The sequence below is a fragment of the Amblyomma americanum genome, chromosome 10 (assembly GCF_052857255.1).
Source record: "Amblyomma americanum isolate KBUSLIRL-KWMA chromosome 10, ASM5285725v1, whole genome shotgun sequence".
NCBI lineage: Eukaryota > Metazoa > Arthropoda > Arachnida > Ixodida > Ixodidae > Amblyomma > Amblyomma americanum.
In genome coordinates, this window is record NC_135506.1 from 94,134,353 (window position 1) to 94,148,489 (window position 14,137).

The 14,137-nt window shown below is 45.2% G+C and overlaps 1 protein-coding gene and 1 long non-coding RNA gene across 4 annotated transcripts in view; one reads left to right on the forward strand and one right to left on the reverse strand.

The window, feature by feature from the left end:
* The window catches only part of LOC144106209 (uncharacterized), a 39,296-nt gene extending 29,197 nt beyond the window's left edge, over positions 1-10,099 (reverse strand). The window contains exons 1-2 of one of the 3 annotated variants that reach the window (XM_077638948.1): positions 9,597-10,099; positions 5,796-5,868 (exon numbers count right to left, since the gene is read on the reverse strand). In XM_077638948.1, coding sequence (XP_077495074.1) covers positions 5,796-5,868; positions 9,597-9,983 — 460 coding nt within the window. In that variant the 5' untranslated portion in view covers positions 9,984-10,099. Of the gene's footprint in view, positions 1-5,795; positions 5,869-9,568 lie in introns of all 3 variants that reach the window. The other 2 variants (XM_077638946.1, XM_077638947.1) reach the window with 2 other exon arrangements.
* A 698-nt stretch (positions 10,100-10,797) lies between these two features.
* On the forward strand, positions 10,798-13,882 carry LOC144106206 (uncharacterized). Its single transcript, XR_013308931.1, has 4 exons — positions 10,798-11,239; positions 11,421-11,589; positions 13,350-13,434; positions 13,541-13,882. It is a non-coding gene; the product is annotated as an uncharacterized LOC144106206 (long non-coding RNA).
* Positions 13,883-14,137: the final 255 nt, after the last annotated feature.

The following is a 14,137-nucleotide window of genomic DNA, read 5'->3' on the forward strand; positions in this document are numbered from 1 at the left end:
CACCCAGGTGATGCCTTTTAGGCTCGTCATTTGCAGGCAGCCCACGACCACGCTAGACGCCATGCTACCCAACGTTACCGAAGAAGAGAAGTTGACGTCGCTGCCTACCTTCAACGCGCAGAAGAAGCCCGAAGACTTGCCTGATTACGAATCAAAGACCATCAGCGGACCGACGCCAGACCCTACAACCTACAAAGACGCAATGCGGAATACAAGCCAGGAGAGACAGTCTGGGCTTGGATGCCCATTCACCACCGTGAATTGAGTGAAAAGCTTTTGCGCCGCTATTTCGGCCCAAACAAGGTTGTTCGACGGCTAGGTGAACTGGACTATGAAGTCATCCCTGACGAAATGACTGCATCCCAGTGGCACCACATGCAACCAGAAGTTGTCCGTGTCGTCCGTATAAAGCCGTATTATGGGTGCTAAAAACTAAGGACGCTGTGTTTCCACACTGAGTGTTTATTTTTCCCAATGCGTTTTATTTCTAGTCTTCTTATATTTTAAAGCATCGGTTCGATGCTTATTTGAGAGGGGAGTAATGCCATGAATCTTTGTAATGTTTGTTTGTTCATTCTTCAAAGCTGCTGGCACACCGCTTTATATATCGCTTTGTTTGCAATGCAAGACGCGACCAGATTTATCTCGATTGATTGCATCGGCGAAGCCGATTCTATGTTGTTCCAGGATGTCCTAGTAAGTTTGCACGCTTTATCTCGGAAGTTCGCTATCAGCTTTAAATTGAGTATGGCTGAGAGTGGCGGAGATTCTGTTCCAACGACTGCCGAGCACGCTTGTTGCTAAGCCGCCACCTAGTGATTCAGTCCATTGTGGGTGCAAGTCAGCCCAAATAAAGAGATTTGTTAAGACGCCATTTTAGCTGTCTTCCTGCTCTCCGGATCGCAGTCACCACTTCACGGCAATATTGTACTGTTAGCAAATAGCCAGGAAGATTTGCAAACTCTGGTTAATTGTTGTGGAGACGAAGGACACGCTCTAGGCTTCAGTTTTAGTGGAACTAAGTGAGTTGCGATGTGTTTCACCGATACAGCTGATCATGTGCTTACAATACAAGGCCATGAAATACCTGAATGCAAATATATCGTGGTATGGGTATACAAAGGACAGATATACACGGAAAAGTACGAACACTGTTACGGCAAAAGGGCGAAGAGGTGCCGGGATAATGGAACATATGGTATTGTGGGGGTACAACAGGTATGAAGTACTGAGAGGTATTTGAAAAGGAATAATGTTGCCGGGGCTTACTTTTTGGAATGCGGTTCTGTGCTTAAGGGCAGAAGTTCAGTCAAGATTAGAAGTAAATCAGACAGCTGTTGGAAGATTAGCACTAGGTGCCCCCGGGAAAACAACAAACGAGGCAGTACAGGGGCATATGGGCTGGGCATCGTTCGAAGCACGGGGAGCTCAGGGTAAAGTACTATACGAAGAACGCCTGAGGAAATTGGACGATAACAGGTGGGCAGTTAAAGTATTTAAATACTTTTATAGAAAGAGCGTTGACTCACAGTGACGGAAAAGTACTGGGAAGCTAACCAGTAAGTATGCCAGACACGAGGGCGGAGAAGTACAGAGCATTAAACGACAGGTTGAAAACGCGGAAGGTAAAAATTAGAAAAATTCAATAGAAAAGAACCATAGTGTGGAACTATGTCGATACTGGGAACAGTAGATCAGGACGGTAGCGCTTATGATAACTCAAGAGGCAGTGCCCAACTCTTTGAAGCTGGGTCAGGATGTTCTAGAACGCGTAGCAATAAAAAGAAATTTGACGAAGAAGTTGAGACATGCGCTATGTGTGGTAAATCTGTAGAAACAATAGAACACCTCATACTCAAATGTGATGGTATCCATCCCATTGTCAATGCAGGCACAGTCACTCTTCCTGAGGCCCTAGGTTTTAGAGATAACAATAGTCATGTAAATAATTCTGCGGTGGAAATTAGCAAAAAGCGATTGGAAGTTTGGTGGCTCAAAAGTAGAGAGGAGACATCAGGTTAAAAGTGTTGGAAGATGTATTTAAAGAAAATGGCGAATTTTATTAACAACTTAAAGCACAGTTAAACGAAAATAAAGAAAAAAGCAGAGCATGGTGGCAACTGCCATCACCCAGTTTCAAAGGGACCCTCCTACCTTCCATCCATTATCATCATCGCCAACTTCTTCCTCTGCTGCGAGTTCCCGCTATTCATACCAGCGTCAGTATCACCAGCTCCAGTTTTTGCGGCTGTCAAAGGCACGGGAGTTGTGGTAGCGTCTTAGTTCACGTAGTTGTAGCTTTCGTGAGCTGCCATCGAGTGTTTTCAATTTTAGCACGATTGGCAAGCATCTTAATGGCTATACGGCTGAGAAAAATCTCTCGAACACGGCAAGCGTGCGGCGGGTATGAAATTTGAGGTGGCCGAGAAGTGTGTCCGACGATGGTGCAACGAAAAGGAGACATTGAAGAAAACAAGCTGCAAAAAGTGCGCTTTCCGAGGCAAGCCGCGCAAGTTCCCTGAACTGGAAGAAGAGCTGCTCTGCTTTGGACGGAAATGCGGAACTACAGCTACGCGTTGACATCGAACATGCTGCCCGACTTCTTGTGGGATGAGCGTGCACCAGAGCATAGCACCAGCTCAGAGTCGGAACACTTTGCGAGTGTCCACGAGTGACGACTGAACACAGAATAAATGCCGGTCAATCTCTGACTGGTGTGTTTTTGCTTAAATTTTTTTTTTTGCACATCGCTTGTACGGGCCGCACCCCGAAAATTGGCCCTCGAATCTGGAAAACCCGCCGTGGTGGCTCAGTGGTCAGAGCGCTCGCCGTTGTATCCGGCTTCAACCCTGGCCGTGGCAACCGCGTTTTGATGGAGGCGAAATGCAAAAGGCGCCTGTGTGCTGTGTGATGTCAGTGCACATTAAAGATCCACAGGTGGTCGAAATTATTCCTCTACTACGGCACCTCTTCCTTCCTTTCTTCTCTCACTCCCTCCTTTATCCCCAGCACGGTTCAGGTGTGGTTCAGGTGTGGATACTGCGATATTTTCTTTTCTCAAAAACCAATTTTCCGACCTGGAAAAAATGTGCTGCCCTTCCATGCGTTTGTGCAGTAACTTAAAAAATGGTGTCTATATCAAGTTCCCACTAGCCCAGGATTGGCTTTACCATGAACAGTTTCTTGTTGACTTTATTACACCACTTGACCTGCCATTTGCTCCTTCGTTTACGCTCCACCAGATTCACGCAATCTTTGCAAGGCAGTTCATCTTCTTGAGCTTGTTGTTGAGTCGTCTCAAATAAAAAGTAATTTTGGCTGCATGAGGCATGACAAAACATCTGGGACATGCACCTGCCTTCTCCAGCAGGTACTTTCATAGTCGTGGGCAAAACTGAACACTGCTGAAGAACTGTGGCTTACTAGCATCCAAAGCCACACTGAAGGGTAGCCGTACAGGGAGGGAAACACAATATGCATCACACATGTACTATTGTGGGCAAAAGTAAGAGATCCCCATCTCGAAGTTCCACCCCATGCTATTCTGCGTGGAAGAGCCACCTAACATAGCACTTCTGATGTCGAGATTGGTGCAGTGGGCCTGTCTCAACACCAGAAGTGCTTGTCAAGTGCCGCCCCCACTCACAGTGCTGCACAAGTCCAAACCTGGAGGGGGTGGGGTGGGGTGTCTAACTTTTGCTTACGATAGTACACATTTCCAACTGGGTGGCCTTCTGAGCACTGCACCTTCCTTAATTTTGCTCACAGGGATAATGCGGCACATTTTTAAATAGCAGTATACTACTTCCATGCAGACACTGGCAGTGCTGTTTGCTGCAGTGTTCAATGTCATTCTGTGTGAGCCAGCTGTTCACATGTTGACACCTTGGGATGCTAGGAATACAATCAAAAGCAAAACAGCTTGGAGACGGAATGAATGGAAAAAGTGATGCACACGTGCTGTGAATGTCATGCAGTGCGTGTGTGTATCACTTCTTTCTGTCATCCTGTCTCCAAGCTGTTTCTCCTCTTCAGTCATGCACCAACAAACATAAATCAGCACTTTAAAGGAGTGCACACAACTAACTTTTGTGTACGTGTTTTCTTCTTTGTAATGATGCGTAATGCATTATTATATATGAATTACCATGTGGTATTCTCCTACGACTGTTTAGTAATTCATAATCGAATTTATTTCTCATGCTTTTTCGGTATCGGTTTCCTCAGCTGAACGATGACTGTGACGTCAAAGTGTGGTTATAGGTCATGTATGCATCGTTGTTGAAACTGGAACAGCATGAAAGAAAAATGCAATTATAAATTATTTAGCGGTCATAGGCGAATACCAAGTGGTGATTCATGCATGGTAGTGTCTTCCGCATCATTGTACAGAAGAAAACGAGCCTCAGAAATTAGGTGTCTATATTCATTTAATGTTAGCATTCTTTGTCGGCAAGCTTTCATTCACCGAAGATGCGTACACTGTCCCAAGTATGAAGCCCTTGCGGAAGTAGAAAATTCCTCTGACGCAATCTTTGCAAGAACAAGCACCAGGACCAAAACAAAAAACTCTCACAAGGTCTTAACTGCATCATAACGTGTGCATTTTCAGTGAGTAAGTATTTGCAATGACAGGACAATGGTGGCATCGATTAGAATTCTGGTTCGTACAAGCTGGTTCATGCTACTAAATTTTTTATATCAGTTTGGAAAGAGATTGGAGGAATAAGGAACACATAAGGTGGAAAGAGGAACATTGACTACCAACTGATCTGTGTCTTTGAGGAAATCACAGCCGAAGCCACTGTACCGTGTACGTCAAAACCATGTTGATGTTTGCACAGTGTGATGGCTTCAGCTGTAGATATGTGCTTTATAGCATGAAGTGATCACTGCGAACGCCGTCATGTCATGTGATGTCGTAGGGTTTCTCTGGAAAAGATGCCTTTTCAACTACATTGTCAAACGGAGGGCATGTGAAGCACTTAGAGTGTCACCAACAGAGGCACACATGTGCACGCAATGTGGTTACTTAAGCCAAGCTCAGCAGCGCTGAAAAGCAGTTAGGTCAGAGTTCCCTCGATGGAGGCGTGTTGTCACTTCGTTTCATTGCACTTTGATTGTAGTTACCTGAACTTTTTCTGTATTTTAATCCAAGTTTGCCTGTGCTTTTAGAATGCATACATATGTGATCAACACTTCATGCTTGTGCCTGCCTTAGCTTAAATACTCCACATTGCAAGAATGTTGTTAAGGCACACACAAGAACACTTAACATGGGAAGAACTTGCGGTGAGGTGTTGTGGCGGATCAGCAGCTGAGGATGCCATGCACAAAACACGGGATTAAATATTTGCTTTCGCAGCAGTAAGAAACCGGAAGTGTTCTGCCCAAAGTTTGCTTGTTTTTATGCAGGGCTCACATGAAATCAAGCATGCCAGAGACTTCCACTCTAATGAAGCAGGGAGAATGTGCTTGACACTTAGAGGGCAGGGGTCTGAACTTCAGTAAATCGAAGATCTTCTCAGGGATTCTGCTAAGCACTTGGGATCAACCAGTATAGCCCAATATTAGTGCTTTTCCAGACTACATTACGTCAATGTATTTCTAACAACAACAACAAAAATTTTTAGCACAAAAGCATTTCCAGCATCATAAGACCTAAGTGAGAAAAGCATTCGTGGCATGTTTAGCTTCATTCTTACGTCTGCACACTGCTTATCAAACATGCTGAGTAAGAACAGCAGAGAGCATAATGGACAGAGATAGCTATAAAGGACGCACAAAGTACTGACCTGCATTCGAACCTAGTGAACCTGATGAGTGATGCACAGAGCTGCCAGATGTCCTGGGAAAAGTCTTGGCCCCCTGAGCAGAAAAGTAAGAAACTATGATGTCAGCACTACTACAGAAGAAACACTGCACCAGGGAGCATAAAAACCACATTTTAGGAGCTGCTTTATATTTTTACTAACTTAGTTTACTTGTTTACATTTACTTTGGTAACTTTCACTCCATCACTCACTTGCTGTACTCGAGGGATTAGAAACGGGAGTGGCTGCAAGACCTGTAGGCACCATGCGCATCTAACTCCGAAGCGACTCATGCCAATAGCAACGACACGCGCTGAGCGAGGCGGTGACCCAAACTTGCCGGAGCGGCAGTAAGCAAAGTAGAATTTTGCGGTATGCCGTTGGGGTTATTTCAGGCACCAATGAACTTTGTAAAGAGTACAAAAAATTGCTGTGCTGTTGGCTGCAACAGCACTTAGTGGAATTCACCTGGGCCCCATGTATCTTCCTGACCGAAAAGTCTTTTTCATTCTAGAATACATAGAGCTTTTACTTTTATTGCGATTCCGTATTGCAAAGCTGGCCTTGTGAAATATCTCGCAAAGAGATTTCTCTGTCTTCTAAATTTTGGAGTCGGCAGGAAAGTGTGCGTGAAAAAAAAAGACAATGTCTACTGCGCCCGGTAATGAATCATATTCAAGCACTTCTACCATGCACAATATGGGCCCTTTGCCGTGCTGCTGCTAAAAAACAAATGCTTCTTTCTTTCCTTTTTTTTTCTAAGCAGCGCATAATTCACAGGATGTTTGTACTTGTCGCGCTACATGCTACTGGCCTTTACGTCATGTCATACCACATCTCTGATTAATTCTTAGTTTAAGACTGCGAACCTTAGTTCCGGTTATGAGCGGAATGCTTTCTTTGTTTCAATGAACTTTGTTCTGGGTGCTTATGGAGAGCATGGTCAGGTTCTCTGGAGTGACTATGTCATGATTTTGATATATTTCTGCCTCTGCATCTGTGAGACTGAGACACATTCAGCAGATACATTACACAACCTTACACAATGTACACAAGCATTGTGGGGAAATCCCGTTTCTTCAGTATGAAAGTTGCCGTTCGGCACTCTCATAACTGGGATGTTTTCGGGCCGCAATTGCTTGTCCCATTCAAACAGTTCTATTGGGTCTTCTTGATTGCTTTCGTTAGTAGGAAGGTCTTCGCACTCTCCCAATTTTTCGGCTCGCAAGAAATCATTCAGGCCATACTTAATGCCTCCGAAATGGTTGAGCACATACTCCATCTTCACTGGCTTTGCAGTCCCCAAAAAGGATGAACATAGAACATACCACCCACAAATATATCTTATGGTGACTTCCAATCGCACAGTTGGAGCACTTCTGGAGCAACGTTTCCTGCTCTTTTCGGAGCAACTGTATTCCGAACGCAGATCTGAGGCACGGATCGTGTCTTCCAATCGTAGACAGGGAGCGGTTGCCGAGCCGAGATTGCTCCATGGAGCAGTCGGGGCTGCTCCGCCGAAATAGGCGGATCCGACCGGAAGTTTGCGTGACGTTCTTTTTCAGCGGCGATAGCGGCGCCCTACATGCTCTGGCCAGAGCAAGTGTACTCCAATCGCAATTTCAGGTCGCGCGCTCTGCGCCGGATTCAGGCGCTCTGTCACAGAGCGTGCAGACCGCTCCGTGCCTGCGATTGGAATTCATCATTAGAATCATAGCTGCTTGCCTTTTTCCTTAGCAGGCAATGTAGGCTACCATGAGATAAATTGATCTTACACACATGAAATGTAACAGCTTATCACTGTTCACGACAAAAGGATTTCGTAAGGGCTTTTAACACATTCTAGTTTGTCTGATTTTGCCACCTTTAAGGATTTTGGGTACACTTTCCTGCAGCTTGGTACTCCCCGTGATTGAGGGCGAGTACTTTTCCAAGCTGCCACAGCAGCAGCATGTTCGAATTTTCCTGCAACACCTGCCCTGCAGCTGCAGGTTGCTTAGACCAGGTGCCTGGTCGGTGACAGCTTTTAAGAACCATCAATTGATTTCGAGGGTGCAGAGATGCATGTCTGCGCGTGCGATGCACTAGGCCAACACTTCACGCCCGTCTTCCGTCCATATTTTTTTTTTGTCGTGAACATGGCAGGATTAAAAAAGCTCGATGCCTTTATCCAAGTTCCCTTCCCTCCTCCAAAAAAAAACTTGTCAGCCCAAAGGCAGACTGGAACCTAGCGTCTATAAGCAGCGGCGCACAGGTGGCTGTTGCCATATAGCCACCGAAAATTGTCTAGTACGGTGCGAAGACGTTATAGCCGTCTCACTCGGGATGCCAAACTGGTCGTTGGTGGCGCTGAACGCAGCGCCGCCGGAGTGGAGATGAAGGAGACAGTCTAGGTTTCAGTTTCAGCGCAGCTAAGTCCGGTGTGATGATTTTCAACGATACAACTGATCAGGAGCTTACAATACAAGGCCATGAGACTAACTCAAGAGGCAGTGTTGTACTCTTTGAAAATAGACAAGCATCTTGGGGTGTGGATAAATAACGGTGCTGAGTATCTGACTGAGCATGAAAAATATGTAATGAATAAAGCTAGTAGGAATGCAGCTGTCATGAAAAATAGGGCAATGTGGCAAGAAGGATCTGGAAAGGGGTTATGGTTCCTAGCCTGACTTTCGGCAATGCGGTACTGTGCATGCGACCAGATGTTCAAGCAAGGTTGGAAATCAAACAACGCGGTGTAGGCAGGCCAGCTTTGGGAGCACATGGCAATACACCAAATCAGGGGGTACAGGGTGATATGGGATGGGCGTCGCTCGAGAGCAGAGAAGCTAGCAGTAAGATAACATTTGAGGAGCAATCGAGAAAAATGGGGGAAAAGCAGTGGGCTAGGAAAGTTTTCAGATATCTGTATATAAGGAATGTTAATACGAAATGGAGAAAGCAAACTAGAAAATTGACAACAAAATATCTGGACAGCAGTAGGGGGGCAAATCAGCAGTTATCAGTTAGGAAAAAGGTTAAAGAAACAGAGAGAGCTCTGTGGAAAACAGGGATGCTGATGAAATCGGCACTGGGAATATACAGGATCCTTAAGCAGGAAATTGCCAAAGAAACTATCTATCATAATTGTAGGGGAAGCACTTCGTTGTTTGAGGCCAGGACGGGAGTTTTGTGGACTAAGACATATAGAGTCAGGTATTACGAGATAGACACGTTATGCATTGCGCGCGGAGAGGAGGAGGAAACGGCTGAACACTTGATACTTTTCTGTAAAGGGCTTCACCCTACAGTGGAAGGCAGCGGGGCTGATTTATCCAAGGCATCGGGGTTTAAGGACCGTGAAGGGAAAGTAGATTTTAAGCGGGTTGAAGTAACCAAGCGAAGAATATCTGATTGGTGGCTAAAATCGACAAGAGTAAAATTTTACATGTCATGGCTAGGTGGCTCGAACCACCGCCCGATTGAAAGGGTTCAGCCTTATCCACCCATCCATCCTGTTGGAGACGCCTAGCGGGAGCGCGGTGCCTATACAGCACTACATCAAAATCTGAACCTTGCAAAAGCTAGTTACCTCACTATGCATTATAAGCTAAATTTTTGGGACGCAATAAATTACGATTAATAGTTACCTCTTCCACGTGTGGCAAAACTTCTAAGGACGATTACGATACTTCCGAATGCGAAATTTGAGCGCAGCTCTGTAGGTGTTTTGATTTTGCGAAATATTGCGGTAAAGAATTTGGGATAGGTGTAACCATGTACAGAAGTCTTTGTTGCTCCCACACTGCGTTTGGCTTGGGCCTCGGCCGCACGAACGGCAGGGTCCTCTCGGCGGCGACGACGAGCTTGTGCTTCAGCACCGCGAACTCGTGGGTCCTCTCGGCGGCGGCGGCGATGATCTTCTGCTTCGGCGGCCCGAACGGATGGGTCCTCTCGTCGGCGGCGACGAGCTTGTGCTTCAGCATCGCGAACTCTTTGGTTCTCTCGGCGGCGGCGATGATCTTCTGCTTGGGCTGCGCGAACGGCAGGGTCCTCTCGGCGGCGGCGCTTAGCTGCTGCTTCGGCGGCGCGCACCTCTGGGTTCTGGCGTCGGCGGCGCTGAGCCGCTGCTCGGGCAGCTCGTTTAGCAGCAGCGGCAGACAATGCATTTCCACCGGTTGCATCGCTCATTCTTCAGACAGAAAGAAAGAGCTCGACCTGCATCGAGCTTTTTGAGCGGCACCGAAGCATCCGATGTGATACGACGCTAAACTACTCTTACACCGTGTGCTAAACAAAACCTCATGGACGCAGACATCTTGAAAAACAAGCTTGGGCGACAAAAAAAAAAAAAAGTCTGCCAAATTTAGCGAAATCTTACACCAGTAGTTTCGAAAAGAAAAACTAATTTGGTCAAATTAAGCATAAAAAGTAGCGCCTGGATTAGCAAATTGGATATTAAATAATTAAAAAAATATTTTCTAAAAAGTTCAAAAGTAAACAAATGGGATTGGTGCGATCCTTTTCCTCCCGAAGTATTCTAGTACACGGTACCCGAAGCCTCGTATCGCTCGTATCCAAACCCACAAGTGCGAAGTCGAACAATCATAATCCCATAGACTTCCTTAGGGTAATATTTTGGAACTCTATGCATAATCCAAATCATCTTGAACACTCGGATGGATGGAAGGCAGGCGCGTCTTCTTTGAAACGGGGTAATGGTAGTTGCCACCATGCTCAGCTTTTTTCCTTTATTGTTGTTTAACTGTGTTGTAAGTTATTAATATTCGCCATTTTCTTTAAATACGTCTTCCTACACTTTTAACCTTAGTCACCTCTCTGCTTTTGAGCCACCAATCTTCCAATCGATTTTTGCTAATTTCCACCGCAGATTTATTTACGTGACTATTGTTATCTCTAAACCACGGTGTAATACCCTAGTTACACGGCCGACATAGAGCTACTACTACGTAAGAATAGAAAGGTGTCTCAACGAGCACTCGGCAGGTGGCGCAGAACCCCTCGCAGTTCTCGGCTCTCGGCCAGATGGCGCCACACGACTGCGGCCGCTGTTGTTGTTCATTATGGAGGAAGAAAACTAGGAGGGAGCGTGACGTAAAAATTTTGAAGCGTAGTCATAAAAATATAATGGGAAGAATCATGGGAAAATGGCCCTCACGTGACAAGGCAGCGGTAGTTCTTAGACGGATTTCGGTTTCGGTTTCGTTCTCTCGCTGTCAGACGATCAACACGGCTGCGCTCGAAATTTGAGAAGCGCACACAGGCCATAGAGCTTGAAGATTTGTATGGGCCGAGAGGCCAGTGCCTCAGTGCGCCCGTGTGTTTCGTAAAGTGCGGCTGGGTCGTCTGAGCTGTGCAATGGAATGCTGCGTGTCGGGAGGCCGGAGCCGCACGGAAGAACGCCGTCCTGGGGTTTCGTTCCATCGGTGAGTAAATACGCTTCGCTCATTCCTTGAGAAACGAAACTATTGCCGACTAGGGCATGCCTATGTAATTTTGAATACGAAAATCGTTTTAGTATGACTTAGGACAAAAATGACGTGACTTAATCTGAATGCCGATTCAATTTCACATATCTTGATACGTGCGCTGCACTTTTCACAACAGGTTTCCAAGAGATCCTAAACTGAAAACTTTTTGGAGAGAATTAAGCGCTGGAACGCGACGGAACTTGGACGCCATCGAAATGAAGCTGTGTCAGCTCTATTCACTTTAAATCTGAGGATTTTGTGGTTTCAGGTCGGCTGAAACAAGAGCCGTGCCGTCAATTTCACAGGTTTGTGGAATGTACGTTATCGTTTTCGTCTTCACTTGTGCCCACGATTATTTCAAGCAAATAGTGGAATAGTTATTTTTTCAATAAGCAAAACACCAACATATGAATTTTCGGCAACTAGTGCTTCTTCAGGCGACGTCAAAGCTAGGCGCACGTACGGCGAATTTTTGTTGCTTTACACATACAGTATTGTGCGTTTTTATCGTGAAGACTTTCAAAAGTTTCCCCGCCTCAACCGCTGGCTCATTTGCGATGAAACTGCACACAGAGCTTGCGTATTATGGTAACTTTTGTATCGTAGGAGGTTTGACAACAGTACTTACTTAGTTGAGCCGTGCATGATGCGAAAACATAATCGTCTACGTAGAGATCGGCAACCAAAACCCGCAGACGACGCTTTTTCGCTGAATGGCGGCAGTGGCGCCATCTGTTTGCGGTAGCGCAAAGCGTCACAACAAGGCCGTCGAGGAGAGCGTTGCAAGGAGCGCGGGCCGTTTGAATATGCCGTTCCTGTCGTTTCGTCTGCTTCTACTGAAGCGCTTACAACATTTTCGACTAATTAGGCGGAAAAATATCAGAACAAATGATTTAACGAGGCTTTACCTTTTAAAGAATAATGTTTGCAATGCTCGCCTCGGCGGCCTTGTCGTGACGGTTTCCACTGCCCAAAACAGATGGCGCCACTGCCGCCATTCAGCGAAAGAGCGTCGTTTGCGGGTTTTGGTTGCCGATCTCTACGTAGACGATTACGTTTTCGCATCATGCACGGCTCAACTAAGTAAGCACCGTTGTGAAACTTGCTACGATACAAAAGTTGCCATAATACGCATGCTCTGTGTGCAGTTTCACGGCAAATGAGCCAGCGGTTGAGGCGGGGAAATTTTTTAAAGTGTTCACGATAAAAACGCACAACACTGTATGTATCTCCAGCGACACCGCCACTCCGCTGCGAGGTCACGTTTGACTCTTAAGGTGGTGGTTTTCGAGGGAGTAGAAGTGCTCGCAGTCTCAGATTTCCACGTCTCGGCTGAGCGCGAACGTAAATACACTCCGATCCTCTGCTTTTTGCTGGACTAGCTGTTTGCCTTTGCGTGCTAGAGTTCCTCCATTAAGAGAGATGAATTAACAAGTCTGTGAAATATGCAAATAGCACGTCAAACAGCCATCGGAAACGAAATTACCAAGCTGGCTGAGTAATATAGTGGAGTTCAAAGCGGGAACCATCGCTCTTGCAACTCGACAAGAATGGCGTTTGTAACATATATATCTTTTTCGAAAAATTCCGTTATTTACTGCCGCTTGAGCATCTGTACTCCTAATGTCCTGGAATATACAAGCTGGTTTTATTCGTGCGCAAGATAAAACAAAAATGCCATCCTCTGTGTTGTATGACTGCAAATATATACTTTGCCGTGTACTTGGTTTAATTTTTCCTAATTGCATTCAAGAATAACCAGATGCAAAAGAGTTTATTATTTTTTTTTGCAATGGTAAGGCTGAGAGACAGCCAATGATTTGTGGCTGCATTTTTTTTAATACAAAAGAAAAATGGGACCTTAAAATATAATATTAAGTGACCGTTTCTATTGGCTTTTCTTGATGACAATTAAACGTACGCATTGCACATTTATTTTTAAGCAAGTGCTGAAAATTAGAACAGCTTTCTTAATCACTACTTCTATTGAAACTGAGCAACAGAATGCCTTCCCCTTTAGGCTAAAAAGAAAAGATATTTGATACTGTGTTTTATTTTTTGCCAGTGTTCTCTGGGAGAAAGCACTGAGCCATTGACAACAGAAGCCATGAGCACCTTTCGTCGAGACGCAAACGCCTCAAGATGATACAGTATATACGTTGAATTTTTTTCAATCTCTCACTAGGCAGTCCTGTTTAAAAAAAAAAACTCACACCTGCAGTGGTAAGGATTCATTTCTTGCGTGCACCGTTACAGGCAGCTTCTCATGTGGCCTAGAAGACATGGACGTTTCGCACGAGTCTGTTACTGGGGACGTGTTAAGTGACTTGTCAGCATCGCAGGATGTCTTGGTAAGTCAAACACCTGCAATAACTTTACATGCAGTGTAACAGCAGTATGTGCATGTTCATATCCTGCAAATGTCAAGAAGTTTGCGCGGCCTATTTTCGGTTTATTAAGGGTAAAACTTATGCATAGTGCTCAAGTCATAGGTCTTAGGTCTGGGGCTTAAGGGTTGCTATTACATTACGTCAATGTGGTAGGCTTACCCTTAGGGTACGTCTATGTTTTTTACTATGACTTTTGTGTATTTGTGTCCTATACTTGTTTATATAATACATTTGGTGAATATAACAACAGAGTTAATGTTCTTGATAGTTATATGTGCACCTGCATTCAGGAAATGTTGCAAAACTGCAGATGATGAAAATAGCTGCAGGTACAGTTTGTAGTGGCACTGCAGGTGTACACAAATGACCTTTACAATGTTCTTAGAAGGCATACTTATCTGAAAATTGTAGTGGTGTTCACCCTCAACTCTACAGCCGCCAGACCTACTGTACTGAAAATTCA